At 43.1% G+C, this 19,662-nt stretch overlaps 1 protein-coding gene across 1 annotated transcript in view; it reads left to right on the top strand.

Moving 5' to 3' along the window:
- col7a1l (collagen type VII alpha 1-like) overlaps nt 1–19,134 on the top strand; it is a 120,593-nt gene extending 101,459 nt beyond the window's left edge. Inside the window, exons 84-101 of the mRNA XM_056275913.1 lie at nt 463–507; nt 616–651; nt 1,137–1,172; nt 1,329–1,385; nt 4,910–4,981; nt 5,819–5,890; nt 5,985–6,020; nt 6,117–6,197; nt 6,302–6,355; nt 7,933–7,986; nt 8,119–8,181; nt 8,331–8,393; nt 9,121–9,237; nt 12,175–12,252; nt 12,765–12,818; nt 13,124–13,172; nt 13,700–13,924; nt 18,923–19,134. Coding sequence (XP_056131888.1) covers nt 463–507; nt 616–651; nt 1,137–1,172; nt 1,329–1,385; nt 4,910–4,981; nt 5,819–5,890; nt 5,985–6,020; nt 6,117–6,197; nt 6,302–6,355; nt 7,933–7,986; nt 8,119–8,181; nt 8,331–8,393; nt 9,121–9,237; nt 12,175–12,252; nt 12,765–12,818; nt 13,124–13,172; nt 13,700–13,924; nt 18,923–19,134 — 1,404 coding nt within the window. The remainder of the gene's footprint in view (nt 1–462; nt 508–615; nt 652–1,136; nt 1,173–1,328; nt 1,386–4,909; nt 4,982–5,818; nt 5,891–5,984; nt 6,021–6,116; nt 6,198–6,301; nt 6,356–7,932; nt 7,987–8,118; nt 8,182–8,330; nt 8,394–9,120; nt 9,238–12,174; nt 12,253–12,764; nt 12,819–13,123; nt 13,173–13,699; nt 13,925–18,922) is intronic.
- Nucleotides 19,135–19,662: the final 528 nt, after the last annotated feature.

Genomic DNA, 19,662 nt, shown 5'->3' with positions numbered 1-19,662 from the left:
CTGCTTGTTGAGAAGAACCTTTTGATTTTGATATACTCTATTGATCCCCGTAGGGAAATTCACGCTCTGCATTTAACCCATCCTAGCTGTGTAGCTAGGCAAAGTGGGCAGCCACCGTGCAGCACCCGGGGACCAACTCCAGTTCGTCTTGCCATGCCTCGGTCAGGGGCACAGACAGGAGTATTAACCCTAACATGCATATCTTTTTTGATGGTGAGAGGAAACTGGAGCACCCGGAGAAAACCCACTGCAGACACAGGGAGAACATGGAAATGCCACGACTTGGGATGACCCCCAAGGTTGGACAACCCCGGGGTTTGAACCCAGGACCTTCTTGCTGTGAGGCGACAGCGCTAACCACTGTGCCACCGTGCCGCCCAACTTAACTGTTAACTGGTTAGCTATGCATGAGTCTAATTATATCCTATGAAGGAAAACATTTTGATTATCCATTTTCTACAGGGTGAGAAGGGCACACCGGGGGCAAACGGAGCCACTGGCCATATAGTAAGTGTTTGATATCAGCCCCCACCCATAAATAGCATGGCATTACATGAGACCATTCTGATTTCAATCCTTTACACCTATTTTCTTCTACTCTACTTGCTTGTCTAGGGTCTGAAAGGTTTGCAAGGCACTAAAGGAGAAAAGGTAACCTCAAACTCAACCCAGCAACGTAACTGTTTTTGATGCCTCAATACTTAAGTCTAAACGTGTATATATTCATAAAGAGTCTGTTGATTTTCTTATGCATGCATTTCTCGTTTGATTTATAGTGTCAGTGAGAGACCAGGGATATCGGCTGTCAGTCGAAATGACCCGAGGTTGATTCAGATCCAATTTCACTCGGGTTCATTTCTTTCCCTATTGAAGTGCAATAATAACGTGTTACCCTTGATTCTGAATACTTTCTCATTGCACACTGGTCTCCGTGTTCGGTTGTTTTGTTTTCATAGAGATGGATGGGCAGAAAATAATGTAACATGAAGGATTTTCTCCTGTTGGGACTGCTGGGGGGGGGGGGAGTTGGAGGGTGGACCAGACAATGGCCTTCTCTGTATTTTTGGAGAATGAGTACAAATGAAATCCTGTCCCCGTGTTTAGAGGATGTTCTTGAAAAGACACATCTCTTTCAGGGTGACCGCGGCTGGCCTGGAGTCAGAGGAGAGAGGGTATGATGACGTTTTATCCATCCTGGCCACATCTTTACTCTGTAGACTGTTCATCCCGCTGCTGACAGTTTACCAGTGCTACTCTATTTATTAGATTCTTTATTTATTCATTAATTCCCACCATGTTATAACGATAAACATCTGATCTTTCCACAGGGTAGTGTGCTTCAAATCCAAGGACCTCGTGGATATAAAGGGGCTAAGGGAGAGGAGGTGAGATCCCTTTGAAGTCAAAGTTGAAATTAAGGATAATAATTACAATAAACAACGCATTTCAATCGGTCAGGGGCACAGACATGCATGTTAGGGTTAATACTGCTGTCTGTGCCCCTGATCGAGGCATGGCAAGACAAACTGGAGTTGGCCCCCAGGTGCTACACAGCTAGGATGGGTTAAATGCAGAGCATAATTTCCCCACAGGGATAAATACAGTATATAAAATGAAAATAAAAAAAATAAAAAATTATATTTGCCTTTCCATAGCTTATGGACACCTTGGACAGTAAAATTTCAGAAACACAAAATCAATAGGAACAAGAAACAAGAAAAGAATCTGATAATGGGAGACATGAGGCAAAGATGGTGAAATGTAATAGACATCATAGCAAATTAAAAGACAGTTATAACAGTATAAACAGAGCACAGTAAGAAGTAAGAGAGGTTAAATAGGGGAGTTTCTTTTTTTTTTTTTATAAATTTATTTCTGATTTTTCCCTTTTTTCTCCCAATTTAGTGGCCAATTGATCCCTATTTTTAATTCAAACACCCACCCTCGTATTGCATGCGTTCGCCAACTGCATCTCTCCGGCCGGCAGTCTCGAAGGAAAGCGCCTCCCCACTTTCGTGACAAGGCGAATCCAAGCCGAACCACTGTTTTTCCGACACACACAGAGACGCATTCACATGACGAACACAAGCCGACTCCGCCCCCCTCCCGAAGACAGCGTTGCCAATGATTGCTGCTTCATCGAGTCCGGCCATAGTCGGATCTGACGAGACCGGGGCGCGAAAAATAGGGGAGTTTCTAGTTTGTTTGGTGTCCTCGGGGAGAAAGACAGGTTATTGCACAGTTTAAGAGAAGCGACACAGAAAGCCCTATCTCCAAAACAGCATGATGGTCTGTTTCTTTGGATGGTGATAATAGGACCAGTGTAGAAAAATTCAAAAGAGGGCCAATCTTTGCATCCCCCGCCTGAGAGGTGAAGTCTGTGTGAGCCATGTACTGCCGCACATTTTGATTTTGATTTGATTGATAAAAAATAAAGTTGGGAAGATAGCTAGATTATGATCTAAACTAACGATTCATGTGAACGATCAAAAATTAAACGTTCATACAACCAAGATAACCATCTCCCAAAGTCAGTTTTCCCTCATCATCAACAATTTCATGAATGGCGTTATTGAAACTATTCTAACTGGTCCAAGAAATCCCCTGGATCACCTGCGTAAATGTTCTCACGTCATGACTTGATGCATGCTGAATAATCCAGGTTAGGAAATCACAGAAAGGTGAATCAGTTCGTCTGGAAACAACCTTTGTTGAGAGAAACTTTTCATCACTCATCTAAGTGACCTCTTCAGTCTCAACTGACTGCAGGTATCAACACCCTTATAAACAATACAGTGGCATAACGACCAAAAACAACGATCAGTTTCATATGCAAATCGCCGCGACCATTAACTACAGTTACAATGGCCATGTGTACTATTCACAGAGGTTTGGGGAATGGTTGCAATCACAGCATTGTAAAATGGTGACGGATGTACTCTTAGACACGCCCCCCCCCTCGGTTCAGGGATGGCCGTTCCCTCTTCACATAGATGGCCTCTTTGACTCCCCGTTCAAACCAGCGTTTTGCCCTATCAAGGAAGTGCACATCCTCATCCTTGAAAGAGTGGCCGCTGGCCTGTAGATGGGTGTAGACTGCAGAGTCCTGGCCTGACATGTTAGCTCTTCTATGTTGTACCATCCTCTTTGATGTCATCCTCTTCAGCGGCTCTTGACCTCATGTCCGCTCAGCACACCGAGTAAGACTTGATGCACAAGTATAGCAGGTCGTTACAACAACCGTTTTTCTCACCACATTCCTGCACTTCAGTCTAATCAGAATCACAAACACTTTATTTGTCATTTCATTTCATTCACTTGCGCAACTGAAATGAAACAAAACATCGTTTCCCCCAGCCCACAGCAGTGCAACACAAAGACAAAAACACATAGGCTATCCAAAAACTACAAGAACTACAAGAACACACATATCCAAACTAACACATATATCTAAAAAAAAAAAAAAAACTGTTCAGGAGAACGAATGCCAGCCAGGATGACTGTCGGAACTGCCAGTCTGCATGGGCTAGCAGTTAGCTTAGCCTGCCCTGCTTCCACGTCCTGTCAGACCGCCTTTGGTGTTTCCTCTTCAGGGCCATGGTGCTTGGGCCTACAGGACGCAGCAGACCAGGCTCCCTCAGCCGATCCAATGCTAGCTCTCCCAGCCAGACACCTTCGACACACCTCCCTGCAATTTACATGATGACACTAAAAACACAGTCAAGGCTAGGCGAGGCTGCTGCCAGACTGCCCTCGGTGTTATTGGAACTGCCGGTATGCATGGGCTAGCAGTTAGCTTAGCCTGTCCTGCTTCCACATCCTGTCAGACCGCCCTTGGTGTTACCTCTTCAAGCACAGCTCCAGGCAGGGCCATGGTCCCTGGGCCTACAGGATGCAGCAGACCAAGCTCTCCCAGCCGATCCAGCACCAGCTCTCCCAGCCATCAAATGAAGACAAATTTAGACGCAGACATGGACAAAGACACTGCATGGACGGTACTGGATCAGGCTGCCCCAAACATGAATTCACACCGCCATCTTCCCACACCGTTACTGGGTGAGGCCATTGGAAATGTGAATTTGCACCACCATCTTCCCACACTGTAAGCGGAACTTCATAATTAATTCATATACTTACCACTTTCCCAGTCACATCTTTTCTGTGGAAGTTGGTTTCAGCTCTCGTGTTTTGTCTCTTCGGTATTGAAGAGTGGCACCGGTGGAGTTTCTCAGTATTGAGACTATGTGACACCACGCATCACTCTTCCAGCAGACTGCATGGCGCCTCCTAGTGGCATTATGACAGACATCCCAAAATGCTCACAACTCTCAGATAAATGGTCAAACATGCCTGAAACGTTTCTTACAGGCTCTCAGTATTACAAGCTCCTGACACAAGAATTGTATTTACATCACATTTTCCATCCCTTTAAAGCTGCAATACTGACGATGGTTATTTCCGTAACTGCAGTGTAGTTTCACCACTCTGTAACCCAGAAAGCCATTCAAAAGCAATGGTCGCCATGGCAACTGCAGTGATGTTATGCAAGAACAAACTGTGATTAAACTTGAGTTTTAGCTATTGATGTTGTAGTATCAGTTGCTAAAGATCCTTCTGTGAGCCTAGTGGGACATATCTGCCTGATCCCTCTGCGTTTGACTGCAGTGCTAAAGACATAAAACGCTGTGTGCAAATAATTTTTCCCAGGAAAGTTTTACCAGTCAGTAGTCATTAAAGTAAGCAACTACAAAAGCATGAACAATTCAGATATCTGTGTAGTAGCTATTGTTATAAATGTGCCAGGATTAGAAAGTAGTAGCTTTAGTGTAAATCTTGAGGATTGCAGCATTTATAGCAAGGCAAATAAAGTGAGCGATGAACAGTTGATGTGACATTTTGTTTGATTCAGGGACTGCGAGGCCCCCCAGGTTTTGATGGAGATAAAGGAGAAAAGGGAGAGGATGGTCCCCCTGGAGTCAAGGTACTAATTCCAAATAAACTCATTTTAAATAAAGAAGACGATTACTGCAATAACTTAGACCCATTTGGGTTATAACCCAAATAATCCATTTAGTACAGCCAACCAAAATAAAGAACAGTTTACGTGAGAGAACATCAAAAGTGAGAAAAAATACTATTTCTTATATTAAGTTAGAACGTGGTTAGATACACTTTCACATTTCTGCTAACACACATGGTTGTCATCAGAGGTCAAGGTAACAGTGTAGTGCAGAGAAGAGAGGAGAAGGTACAGGTTCAGAGTCTCAGTTCTGGTTCTCTCACCAGTGACTCTTGGTACGGCCCATGTCGCTCTATCCTCCAGATTTCATCATTTTTCATCGACTTGCTTGCTGGGTCTACCAGTACTTTTAAAGTGCAATTGCATGTTAGGCATAGACATGGCACCCTTATCCAAAGCCACAACTTTTGAGCAGGTCAATATTCATTATGTTTTGCTCAAGGACACTAACAGAAGCTATGGTTGTAGATGGAAGTGAACCTACAACCTTATGGTTATGGGAAAGTTTCCATCCAGTGGAGTACAACTACATGCAGAAATCAATTTTATATTGATCACACTGTACACAATGTTACCTTTGCACCACATTAGCCCCTAATTGGCTGCAGGTCATTTATTGTATTGTCTATGTGTTGTTTGTGTGACGTTCTTCCTTTTCTTGGTGTTCATGTATTGTGACTTTATGTTGAGCATCCTGCCAGGACAGATTTCCCACACAAAACTCAATCAGGAAACTGCTCTGCCCCGACTTTTCCAAACGACTTCAACTACATACTAATTATCTAATTGTTATTAAAGGGCCTAAAGGGAGATGCAGGCAAAAAGGGTGCAGTGGGACCATTTGGAGCCCGGGGACCAGTGGGTCAGAAGGTCGGAAAAGAGTCACATTAATTAAAACCGTCATCATTAGATAATCACTTTACTTTGTAGTGCTGCGTATGATTTTTTTCCTGTTTTCCTACAGGGAGATTCAGGGGAGCCTGGTGCCAATGGAGTAAAAGTAGGGTGCACATTCACACACACACACACACACACACTTGTAGCTCAAACGGTGGCCCTCGCAATAGTATGAGGCTTGGCTTTACTGTTATTTCAGGGGCGCAATGGAGATCATGGAGTGGATGGAGCCAAAGGGGACAAAGGAGATTTGGGACTGCATGGGAAGAAGGGTGATCAGGTATGGCTGAATCAAAGATATATGTGTGAATCGGCAGGTGAATCTTCAATTTTGATAATGTCATGTATGGTTAAGAATATGTTTGTTTGTTTAACTTTTCAAAGGGTGATCCAGGGGAACCAGGCTTGCCCGGAGATAAAGGAGATAAGGGAGAAAAGGTGAGAGCTCATCTCTGACTTCTTACACACATGATGAAAGATGTACTCAGCAGACCTATTACAGTTGTAAAAACGTTTCTTTCTTTTTTTTTAGATTCCCCCCCCTCCCCTTTTTTTTTCTCCCCAATTGTATCTGGCCAATTACCCCACTCTTCCAAGCCGTCGAGGTCACTGCTCCACCCCCTCTGCCATTCCGGGGAGGGCTGCAGACTACCACATGCCTCCTCCGATACATATGGAGTCGCCAGCCGTTTCTTTTCACCTGACAGTTAGGAGTTTGACCAGGGGGACGTAGCGCGTGGGAGGATCACGCCATTCCCCCCAGTTCCCCCTCCTCCCCGAACAGGTGCCCCAACCGACCAGAGGAGGCGCTAGTGCAGCGACCAGGACGCATATCCACATCTGGCTTCCCATCCGCAGACACAGCCAATTGTGTCTGTAAGGACGCCCGACCAAGCCGGAGGGACCACGGATTCGAACTGGCATCTCCATGTTGGTAGGCAACAGAATAGACCGCCACGCCGCCTGGACGCCCATATATACGTTTCTTGATTGTTTTCCTTCAGCTTGTCTCTTTGTGTTTTGTTGAAACTGCTGTCGTAGCAATTATTTTAATTCCTCTCTGACAATAAATGAGGAGCGAGACAAAAATCGCTTACAGTATTGTCACGCTTTAATAATGCTTGCAAGCACAGCACACATGAAGTCAACCTTACAAGTGTGCACCCTCTCTCCTTTATACCTTGTTCCAGCAGAACTGCTGAGTGATGCTTACTGTAAGCAGGTGATCTCCCCGCGAGGGCCGACTCTAGGTCAGTTGTTTGTTCTTCCTCTGCTTATCAGCTAACAGTCAAAGTTGGAGAAGACAACAATAGGCCTCTCGATTCACATGGAGAAGACACTTTCTGACGCACTTCATAGCATCCATCTAAGCAATATAGACTAAAGTTCAACATAGTATAGGTCCTACATAGTTATGGATTAAAAGTAAGGGTGTCCAGGTGGCATGGCGGTCTGTTCTGTTGCCTTCCAACATGGGGAAAGCCGGTTCAAATCCCCATGTTACCTCCGGCTTGGTCGAGCGTCCCTACAGACACAATTGGCCGTGTCTGCGCATGGGAAGGTGGATCTGGGTATGTGTCCTGGTTGCTGCACTAGCGCTTCCTCTGGTCGGTCGGGGCACCTGTTTAGGAGGGGGAACAGGGGAATAGTGTGATCCTCCCATGTGCTATGCCCCCCTGGTGAAACTCCTCACTGTCAGGTAAAAAGAAGCGGCTGGCATCTCCACATGTGTCAGAGGAGGCATGTGGTAGTCTGCAACCCTCCCCGGATCGGCAGAGGGGGTGGAGCAGTGACTGGGATGGCTCTGAAGAGTGGAGTAATTTGCCAAGTGCAACTGAGGAGAAAAAGGGGGAAAAAATCCAAAAAACAAAAAAACAAAGGATTAAAAATAAGCAAACATCATACATGATAATATGCCAGTTTCACACAGGTGGTATAATCTTTAAATTGCCTACATGGTACATGGTAAGGCCTGCTTGGATGGTCACTTTATTTTCAAATTTTCGGTTTTACAGGGGTTCAGAGGCTTACCCGGACGCATGGGGAGCCCAGGACTGGATGGAGAGAAGGTTAGACCTGGTCTTGACTCTCAGACTAAACAGACATTGACATGATCAAGTGACGACATGTCTGAAGTACCAGTTACTCTACTAGGATGCTAAGTATTGGTGACATCTGATTTGTTATTTTCTACATGACAGGGTGACATGGGGTTACCTGGCACCCCTGGCATACCAGGGCTCAATGGACTCATGGGACGCAAGGTATGCACGAGCACACACACACACACACACACACACACACACACACACACACACACACACACACACCCATCTCGGTCTCTTGCACACATTCTCACTTTTTTGTTTACTTGTTATTTGTATTTTCTCTGTATGTTTTGTCGCATTTTTAGGGGGAAAAGGGTGATGGGGGAATAAATGGAGTTGATGGCGCCACAGGACAGAAAGGAGAAAAGGTTAGTAAACCATAAATAATGATATATCAATCCATCCCACTGTTCAGTCTTCAATCGAACTCTTTATCGGTTTGTATTTACGTCATTCGTGGTTATGTAGTTTTCATTTTCAACAATTTATGTTCATACACCTCACTGTATTTTTTTCTGATTTTTATTTGGGATTGGCCCTCATGGTATGAATACTTCTTTCACACAATACTAACAGTACTCCATTACCCCTCTTTTTTCCCAGACTACTAATTTTTGGACTGATAAAATCTGACATTCTATTTCTTGGTGACTAAAGAGAAATTAAACTGTAAAATAAATGGGAATTGCAAAGGGATAAAACAAATAACAGTAAAAACCTATCTCTCATGATCGTTTGTGCTTGTTAACTTTTGGGTGTCATGTCCAATATGAGTAAAATACATTTCATCATAAAAAGTCCATCCTGGATGGTGTTATGTACTCAATCCAGTCCTCCCGAAGTCTGCTGAATTTGTCTGGTTGGAGTCTCGGGGAAAACATCATCCTTTTCACCTCATTTCATACATATTTCATGCATCACGTTGAACCAATCCACAACTGTGGTTAAAATGCAATATGTTGCTTCAAATTTAGTATCCATTCATAATGGAATAGAAATGTGCATATTTCCTTACATACAAGTGAACCATGGTTAAAATCAAACACACTTGACTTTACTCTGTCACTACTCTCTCACATTTCCTGTTGCATGCAGGGTGCTGCAGGTTTCCCTGGCTTCCCAGGGTTCAAAGGGTCAGCAGGGAGTCTGGGAAGGGATGGAGACCCGGGACGACCAGGATCCCTGGGACCCCGAGGGGACACTGGGCCAAAGGTATACCCACTTCCTCAACCTGGGTCACACAACACACATGGTGCAACACACACAGAGTGAAGGTGCTGCAGAAGATACTATATATGTATATGTACACTACCGTTCAAAAGTTTGGGATCACCCAAACAATTTTGTGTTTTCCATGAAAAGTCACACTTATTCACCACCATATGTTGTGAAATGAATAGAAAATAGAGTCAAGACATTGACAAGGTTAGAAATAATGATTTGTATTTGAAATAAGATTTTTTTTACATCAAACTTTGCTTTCGTCAAAGAATCCTCCATTTGCAGCAATTACAGCATTGCAGACCTTTGGCATTCTAGCTGTTAATTTGTTGAGGTAATCTGGAGAAATTGCACCCCACGCTTCCAGAAGCAGCTCCCACAAGTTGGATTGGTTGGATGGGCACTTCTTGCGTACCATACGGTCAAGCTGCTCCCACAACAGCTCAATGGGGTTCAGATCTGGTGACTGCGCTGGCCACTCCATTACCGATAGAATACCAGCTGCCTGCTTCTGCTCTAAATAGTTCTTGCACAATTTGGAGGTGTGTTTAGGGTCATTGTCCTGTTGTAGGATGAAATTGGCTCCAATCAAGCGCTGTCCACTGGGTATGGCATGACGTTGCAAAATGGAGTGATAGCCTTCCTTATTCAGAATCCCTTTTACCCTGTACAAATCTCCCACCTTACCAGCACCAAAGCAACCCCTGACCATCACATTACCTCCACCATGCTTAACAGATGGCGTCAGGCATTCTTCCAGCATCTTTTCATTTGTTCTGCGTCTCACAAACGTTCTTCTTTGTGATCCAAACACCTCAAACTTGGATTCATCCGTCCACAACACTTTTTTCCAGTCTTCCTCTGTCCAATGTCTGTGTTCTTTTGCCCATCTTAATCTTTTTCTTTTATTGGTCAGTCTCAGATATGGCTTTTTCTTTGCCACTCTGCCCTGAAGCCCAGAATCCCGCAGCCGCCTCTTCACTGTAGATGTTGACACTGGTGTTTTGCGGGTACTATTTAATGAAGATGCCAGTTGGGGACCTGTGAGGCGTCTGTTTCTCAAACTAGAGACTCTAATGTACTTATCTTCTTGCTCAGTTGTGCAACGCGGCCTCCCACTTCTTTTTCTACTCTGGTTAGAGCCTGTTTGTGCTGTCCTCTGAAGGGAGTAGTACACACCGGTGTAGGAAATCTTCAATTTCTTAGCAATTTCTCGCATGGAATAGCCTTCATTTCTAAGAACAAGAATAGACTGTCGAGTTTCAGATGAAAGTTCTCTTTTTCTGGCCATTTTGAGCGTTTAATTGACCCCACAAATGTGATGCTCCAGAAACTCAATCTGCTCAAAGGAAGGTCAGTTTTGTAGCTTCTGTAACGAGCTAAACTGTTTTCAGATGTGTGAACATGATTGCACAAGGGTTTTCTAATCATCAATTAGCCTTCTGAGCCAATGAGCAAACACATTGTACTGGAGTGATAGTTGCTTGAAATGGGCCTCTATACACCTATGTAGATATTGCACCAAAAACCAGACATTTGCAGCTAGAATAGTCATTTACCACATTAGCAATGTATAGAGTGTATTTCTTTAAAGTTGAGACTAGTTTAAAGTTATCTTCATTGAACAGTACAGTGCTTTTCCTTCAAAAATATGGACATTTCAATGTGATCCCAAACTTTTGAACGGTAGTGTATATATATTAGGGGTCGACCGATATGGTTTTTTTAGGGCTGATACCGATATCGATTATCGGTAAGTTGTGGCGGCCCATAACCGATATTTGGGGCCGATATTCAGTTGGAGTAAATGTTAAAAAAATTGTGCCAAAATTTACAGCAACACAAACCCTAACACAAAGGCTGCCTTTAAATGAACATATGTTTGATTGAATTTTTTGTAAAACAGAAAATATTTGAAAAAATAAAGTGCATGATGTTCAGGGCACTGGATAACAATCTGAGGGGAATTTTTTTTTAATTAAACATAAATGACTTCCAAAACATGAAAATGGAATGAACTAAACTGCATGGACAGCAGGAAGTAAACTTTGATCAAGGTGAATAATTATAATATTAAAATAATTCCACATAAATTGGTTAAAATACTCCCAGCAGGCTTTGACTGAACTGAATGGAAAAATGTACATTAGTGTCATTATGTTCCCTTTCTCTTATCTTTAAAGTGATAGTTTGGGTTTTTTGAAGTGGGGTTGCATGAGGTACTTATCGATAGTCAGTGTATTTACCTGTAGTAGATGGGAGTCTGTGGGCACCCAGTTTGGAGATTCAGCATTATTAAGATAGTAATACTATGCGCCTACATAGGCGGGTGCACAATGCACCCACTACTTGTCAAATCTGCTATTATAATAGCAATCTACCAAGGTGCAAGTGCACCTGGCTTTAAAAGGGAACAGGAGACGACACTCCGATCTCAATGCAAAAACTCACAATTAACACAGATAAAAAAGAAAGTGATGGAAGAGGTCAAGCCACAAGATTAGACGAGCTTGATTACAGTCGTCACCACTTCCACCGCAGGTCAAATTCAGAGAGATGGACATCATTTGCTCCTGTTTATAGTAGCACATACATTCACAATACAGCCTTTATTAAAGAACACAGTAATTGGGTTATTTCTGGCTCAGATTCTTTCTCTCTACCTTGTTAAAATCATTCCTTTCGGCAGTAATTATTAGACACATAATGCTGAACGGAGTGAATGGAAAAGTAGGGCCTAATTAGGGGAGACTGGGATGAGACTACGATCAGTTGCTCAGAAGGTTACGTTGATGGATGAGTTAAAGTCTTGAGTTTGACTGTTAGGTTGTTATTCAATTTTTAGAGAGGATTCAGTTTTGAAAGAATTGTAAACTTTAATATTTGTATTGGTTTGGGTACACTTTCTATCTGATATTTGTTTGACAGGGAGAGATGGGCAGAAGGGGCAGGGCAAAGCCTTGTCAAAGGGGATCACCAGGTACTCCCGGAAAACCAGGGGACAGAGTAAGACTATACACACACACACACACACACACATGCTCAAACAAAAACACACACACACACACACACACACACACACACACACACACACACACACACACACACACACACACACACACACACACACACACACACACACACACACACAGCATGGCTCAGGAGGTGGAATGGGTCGTCTAGTAATCGGAAGGTCACTGGTTTGATCCCCGGCCCCTCCAGAGAGTGTGTTGAAATGTCCTTGCATGGCAGTCGCCACCATCAGTGTATGAATGTGTGTGTAAATGGGTGAATGTGAGGCATACACTGTAAAGAGCTTTGAGTGGTCGGTAGATAAGAAAAGCGCCATATAAATACAGTCCATTTATCTTTTACACACACACACACACACACACTTCTCTCCTTAACTCACTGTGTGCATGAAATATCATGAGATCCATTGTTGATTGTATTTCATGATTTTTGTCCATCTATTCACCCATTCACTTTTGTGTTGATGTGGATTTTTTTATCCACAGGGGAAAGAGGGGGATGAAGGAGCCAAAGGAGAAAAGGGAGAGCCTGGTCTGTCTGTGAGTGCCAGCCAATAAAACACACACGAGCATGCAAATAAAGAACTTCAACATGGACACTTAATGCTTGCTCTCTCTCTCTCTTTTGTGCTCATTATTATTATTATTATATTTCTCTCGCTCTCTCCCTTTCTGTCTCTCACACACACACACACACACACACACACACACACACACACACACACACACACACACACACACACACACAAACATTAATGTACATAATGCACACAGACAGTTTGTGAAAGAAGATTGAAATATCCTTTTGATGTGATTGATTTTGCAACTTGCCATTCTCTCTCAAGATTGAAGAGGTGAAGGAGCTGGTCACTCAGGAGGTGGCAGAAAAATGTGGTGAGTGTACATGCATGTGTGTGTGTGTGTGTGTGTGTGTGTGTGTGTGTGTGTGTGTGTGTGTGTGTGTGTGTGTGTGTGTGTGTGTCCCAGAGCTTGAGTAGCACTGGCATGGCACCCCTGTGTGCTGTGCCATCTGTTGTGTTCTCTCAAAGGAACACACACCATGGTGCCAGCCACAGTGGAGCCATTCACAAACACGAGACCACCATTAACTGAGTCGCCTCACCACAAGGACCCACCACACGATATGGTGTCAGAATCAGATGTACTTCCTATTTACTTTTTTTGCCCCACTGAAGTCTATACATTAGAGTGAAAATGTAGGTCGGCGTTTGTTTAGTATTGTATGAAGTAGAATAATGTGAATGTGTAAGCACTTACATGCCTAATATGAATGTAAGCAGTCCAGTGTTATAATGTGTGTGTGTGTGTGTGTGTGTGTGTGTGTGTGTGTGTGTGTGTGTGTGTGTGTGTGTGTGTGTGTGTGTGTGTGTGTGTGTGTGTGTTTCTCCGTTTCACCGCAGGAACTGAATATCATTTTATAGTGAAGTCCATCGACCCTGATATTGAGGTGGTGGTGACTGAGAATGCGAGTGAGCCAGAAGAAACGGCGGTATTCCTCAAACGCAACCTGCCTGAAAATGGCAAAGGAGAGGAAGATGAAGAGGAGGCAAGGAGAAGGGTTGAAAATGGGGTGGCAGAAATTGCTAGCCCACCCTCTGGGATCCCATTAAATGACAACACCACAGGTAAAGGAAGGGGTAAAGGTTTAGTTTCAGATATACACATAAAAATTTAGTAAAATGTTCTCACTTTAATGTTTTGGGGTTTGTTTTTTTTACCACTGAATGGTTCAACAGTCCTTCAAAGATGCAGGAATCAACACTCTGACCTCACAATTTCAACATGAACCCACATTTGGTGCAACCCCATGTGCAAGCATGTGAGCATGCTTGTGCATGGGATTTATGGGACATGTTTTTTTTTCAGTTTGTACCATGTGATATCACGTCAACAATGTATGCCATGTGATATCAGTTCAATAAGGACCTCTGAGGTCTAACATCTGAATAAACAACTAAAGCAAAAATCACTCGGTCATTGAAACTTGTTTTTAATGCTGGAATCAAGAAAGTAAAACACACAAAAAAGACACTGGGGTGGGGTGGATCATAAATCCTCCAGTGCTTTTCTGGTGTTTTTTTTTTCTTTCCCCAAGATGCTCAGTAGCCAAACATACATACAAGACTGCTGTTGACTGTTGTGTAGGGTTGCCAACTCCCTGAAATGGAAATAAGGAACATCGGCGGGACAAGAGGGGCTACATGACCTTAGACTGAGGAGCTCCGACTACTGTGGACCTATAACAAATATTTGATTATTGTGTAATGCTCATTTTGTCCAAAATGACAGGTCATGCGCTTACACCTGCATTAACCCTCAGTAGTAGACTAATCTAAATACATGACATAAAAATGCTCACATACTTGGCTGTGAGAAGTCCTATCATACCATACGTAATCACATCAAGGAAACCAGGAGACTGCAATGGCTCCTCCATCACTAATGGAGGAAACCCGGTGACAGACAGTGCAGTTAGCCACATTCTCACTCATGCATCCCAGCCATTGGTAATCATTTTCCCATTGCCTTCTGTATTTTTGTAGTCTCTTTTTTTTTTTTTTTGCTGGTGAACTGTTTGCAGGTTGCCTTTTTTTTTTAATCTCGCACTACTGTCAGGCATATCGTAGCAGCACTGTGACGGCACTTCTCATTGGTCGTAAGTCATGGCCAATGAGAAGGGCCTTCTCTGTTTGGGGAGTGGACCATAACATGGCAGACAGGGTGAGGGATGACAGAGCAGGAGGGTTTCCTTCCACCTCATACAAATCGCTCTGTCTTAATATTCTAACCTGTAATATTTTTCTACCATATATTTGCACTGAATTAATTCTCAAAAATAACAGAACAAAGCGCGACCCGTATCAGTTCAATATGGAGCACATTCATTTCCAATCACGGGATGATTCCATATTTTACAGGACAGTTGGCAACCCTACTGTTGTGCTGAATATCATCTCTGATTTCCCATGTGTAAATGCTCTGGCCATTGCTGGCCGACAACAGCGTGTTCTGCATCAACTTGCAAGGTGAAATACTGATTGTATTTGTGTGTAATTGAAAGAGGAACCAGCCAGCCTAGCCAGAGAGCTGCCCTCAATCCCGTTAATCCAATGCTAATGCAACCATTAGCATAAAGACTAATAAATGAACAAAGAGTCTGACAAAGAGTCTGTGTGTAACCAAGTGCACAGTTTCACACAGCTCTCATTAATGTATGTCGCCTTCAGGCTAAATTTGCACCCTCCACCTCAATTTATTGTAACCTTGCTCCTAGCATCACATAACTATATCAAAAAACACGAGCAAAAACAAAAATCTAAGCGCCTTTGCGTCATTGCCATGTTCAATGTCAGCATTCATAGTCATGAAATAACCATTATGTGGGATAGTGACATTAAACATATACTGCATACCGTGTAAATTGTATATAGGCGGCATGCATTTGATCTTGTTTTAGCTATTTTTGCTTATTGCTTTGAACTAATTAAGTGTGTTGGGATCCAAAATGTGGTTTCAGTAGGATATAAGCAAATCCTTTGAGGGATACAATTGTATTGTAGTGACCTCACAGCAAGAAGGTCTTGGGTTCGAACCCCGGGGTTGTCCAACCTTGGGGGTCATCCCAGGTTGTTCTCTGTGTGGAGTTTGCATGTTCTCCCCGTGTCTGCGGTGGGTTTTCTCCAGGTGCTCCGGTTTCCCCCACCATCAAAAAGACATGCATGTTAGGTTTAATACTTATTAATAATAATAATTTTATTTACATGGCACTTTTCTAAAACAATGTTACAACGTGCTTCACACAAAAAAAACCCCCAGATAAAACCAGAGAAGGCAAGAATAAGAGTAAGATCAAAACAGTAAAAATAAAAGCAAATATCAAACATTTGTAAAAGCTTTCATAAAAAGAAGAGTTTTGAGACGAGATTTAAAAGACGCTAGAGACTTAGTTCATCTTAGCTCAGCAGGAAGAGAGTTCTGTAGTGTGGGGGCTCTAACGGCAAAAGCCCGATCACCCATTGTAACCAACCAAGACCTGGGAATAACTTGCAGGGCTCCATCTGCAGACCTTAATGGTCGAGGGGGGACACACCAAGTCAATAAATCACAAATTTATAAAGGCACAAAACTATTTAAAGCCTTAAAAGTGAGCAGCAAAATGTAAAAATCAATTCGAAAAATAACGGAGCCAGTGTAGGGAGGCAAGCACAGGAGTGACATGGTCATGCCTCCTTGTCTTGGTAATGAGCCGAGAAGTGGCATTTTGTACCAACTGCAGATGGTGGAGGGAGCCCTTGCTGATACCAGAATAAAGTGCATTACAGTAGTCGAGCCGAGAAAAGATAAAAGCATGTACAACTTTTTACAAATTGGCAATTGATAAAAATGACCTAATTTTGGAGATAAGCTTGAGTTGGAAAAAGCATGACTGAACAACATGTTTAATTTGATTGTCAAAACTGAGGTTAGCATCAAATATTACCCCAAGATTCCTAGCAGCCTCCTTAAGACTACCTGACAGACCACCAAGATTAGTAGCAAACGGACTGATGGAATTTTCGGGACCGAACAGAATAACCTCAGACTTTTCATCATTAAATTTGAGAAAATTTTTGGACATCCAGGATTTAATGTCAGTGAGGCAAGTTGTGAGATTTAATAGGGCGCTAGGATCTGTGGGTTTTAGTGGCATGTATAACTGAGTGTCGTCAGCATAAAAATGGCAGCGCACATTGTGATTTTGAATGACCTGGCCAAGGGGCAGCATACATATAGAGAAGAGAAGGGGGCCAAGAACTGAGCCTTGAGGGAAACCACAACTCAACTGAGCCACCGAGGAGGTAGAGTTATCCAGGCAAACAGAACAAGTTCTGTTGGTGGGGTAAGATCATAATAAGTTAAGAGTCGAGCCCTTGATGCCAACCCAAATCTCTAAGTGATGTAGGAGGATGTTGTGTTCAATCGTGTCAAAGGCAGTACTTAAATCCAAAAGAACTAAAATCGAACAGTCACCTCTGTCTGCATTCAGCAGTAGATTAGTGACCTTAACTAGAGTTGTCTCAGTACTATGAAGTGCTTTAAAACCAGACTGGAAACTATTAAAAACAGTGTTAGTGTTCATAAAAGAAATCAACTAAGAAATTGCTCTCTCCAGAACCTTAGATAAAAAAGACAATTTGGAGGTTGGCCTGTAGTTACATAGGGACAGGGGGTCTAAATTAGGTTTCTTCAGCAATAGGTGAATGATGGCATGCTTAAAACTGTCTGGAGAAGAACCGGAGGCCAGAGAATTATTAAGAATTTGCAGAATAACGGGGCTGATAGTGGAAAATACCTCCTTGAGTAGCTAGTGGGAATGATGTCTAGGATGCAGGAGGAGGAGCTCATATTGGATATTACTTTTTCTGTGCAGACAGAATGGCAACGAACTGGAGTTGGTCCCCGGGCGCTGCACAGCAGCTGCCCACTGCTCCTAGCTACACAGCTAGGATGGGTTAAATGCAGAGGAGGAATTGCCCCATGGCGATTAATAAAGTAATTAAATAAAAATAAATATAGATGCACAAGCCACATTTCCTTAGCACATGGATAATATGAACACATACTATAGTGTATACACAGTGTATTCAGGAGACATTAACCAGACATTATCCTCCTTAACAAATCTTTTCCCACACTTAATTTACTCTCTGGTTCCCAAAGAGATGTCAAAACCATTATAATGGTTTACACTCAACAGAATCCAACTGGCATTCATACATGACCACTACTTTGCCCTAACTGGTTGAGATAGATGTCTTATCCTGGTAACTGTATAAATTATGTGATGTCTGGTCTTTTAGCGTCTGGTGGGGAAGGAGGCATGGAGTGGGGACAAAGGAGGAAGAGAAGGGTGCTTGGATTGAGATCTGATGGTGAGTGGCAAAGAAAGATGCAAGTGGGGTTTAAATCCCCTGTACCTCTCTTACTCCTTAGCACCATGTTTTTTTTTACTCTCCTTCATTTGATTCAATTCTCTCTCTAATTTTTCTACTCTCTCCTACATTTGACAAGGTGGTTTCTGTTTGTACACCTCTCTCTCTCTCTCTCTCGCTCTTGCTCTTGCCCTCACCCGCTCTCTTATATCTGTGCTGAAGCACGTTGCGTGGAAGAGAGAGATCAAACCGCACTTTGATACATGGATCTAAGTACACTCAAGTTCAAGTTTCACTTTATTGTCATATACATATAAAAAGTACTATGTACCTTCTAATGCAATGAAATGCATATGCCCTGGCTCTCTCAGCCCTTAAAACTATAAGTAAATAATAAATAATAACAAAAACAATAAATAAGAAATCTGTGTGTGTGTGTGTGTGTGTGTGTGTGTGTGTGTGTGTGTGTGTGTGTGTGTGTGTGTGTGTGTGTGTGTGTGTGTGTGTGTGTGTGTGTGTAAAACAGAGGTTCGAGGAATAGGCCATGCCTTTTTACTTTGAAGTAACTTTCCTCTGTAGTGCGTCACATCAAGTGGAAACCTCTTGTCTCCAGTTTCTCCTGCCAGAGATAATAATATAATGAAGTACTATCTAAAGAATTAGTATTTGTTTGGAAGCCCTCCCCTTACCCCTCCTCCCCGCCTCCTTTAGATTCGGATTCCGCTGTCGACCGCTGTCTGGAGCCGATGTCAGAGGGAGCCTGTTCAGACTATGTTCTGCTCTGGTACTTCCGCCCCACCTCGCGGGAGTGCCGGCCATTTGTCTACGGGGGCTGCGGGGGCAACCGAAACCGTTTCCCCTCACGGAAAGAGTGCGAGAAGCAGTGTGCGATGGAAAGAGCAGGTGTGCGACCAATTACATGACACTAATTTAGCTTTGGTGAGGAAAGTTGTTTTTTTTTTTAAAGACTATGTTTTGGCATTTTTGCCTTGCAAGGGTGGGCAGTGTGATCCAGATAGGGCCGGTGTGGGTGCAGGTCTTTGTTCCAACCAAGCAGTTACACACCTGATTCTATTAGTCAACCAATAGTCTTTGCTAAGGACCTTGATTTGTAGACTCAGGTGTGTAACGTCTTGGTTGGAACAAAGGCCTGCACCCACACCGGCCCTTTCTGGATCATGTTGCCCATCCCAAGTGGCAGACAGGAAACAAGGCAGGGGAATGGGTACAATATGCCACAAAGGTCACCGGCTGGAACTGAAGCAGGGATGTTGCAATTATGTGGCATGCACCGTAACCACTCGGCTACTGGGGGGCCAAGTTTTATTTATTTATTTATTTATTTGTTTGTTTTGCTAGCCCACATAGACAGTCGCCCCGCTGCCAAAATACAAATCCCAGGATTGGAATCTGCTGTCACTCCTACATTAGTCGACTGGTCTCTTTGATAC

The sequence above is a fragment of the Lampris incognitus genome, chromosome 3 (assembly GCF_029633865.1).
Source record: "Lampris incognitus isolate fLamInc1 chromosome 3, fLamInc1.hap2, whole genome shotgun sequence".
Taxonomy (NCBI): Eukaryota; Metazoa; Chordata; class Actinopteri; order Lampriformes; family Lampridae; genus Lampris; species Lampris incognitus.
The sequence above is the reverse complement of the archived record's forward strand: the minus strand, read 5'-3'. Positions and strand labels throughout refer to the sequence as shown.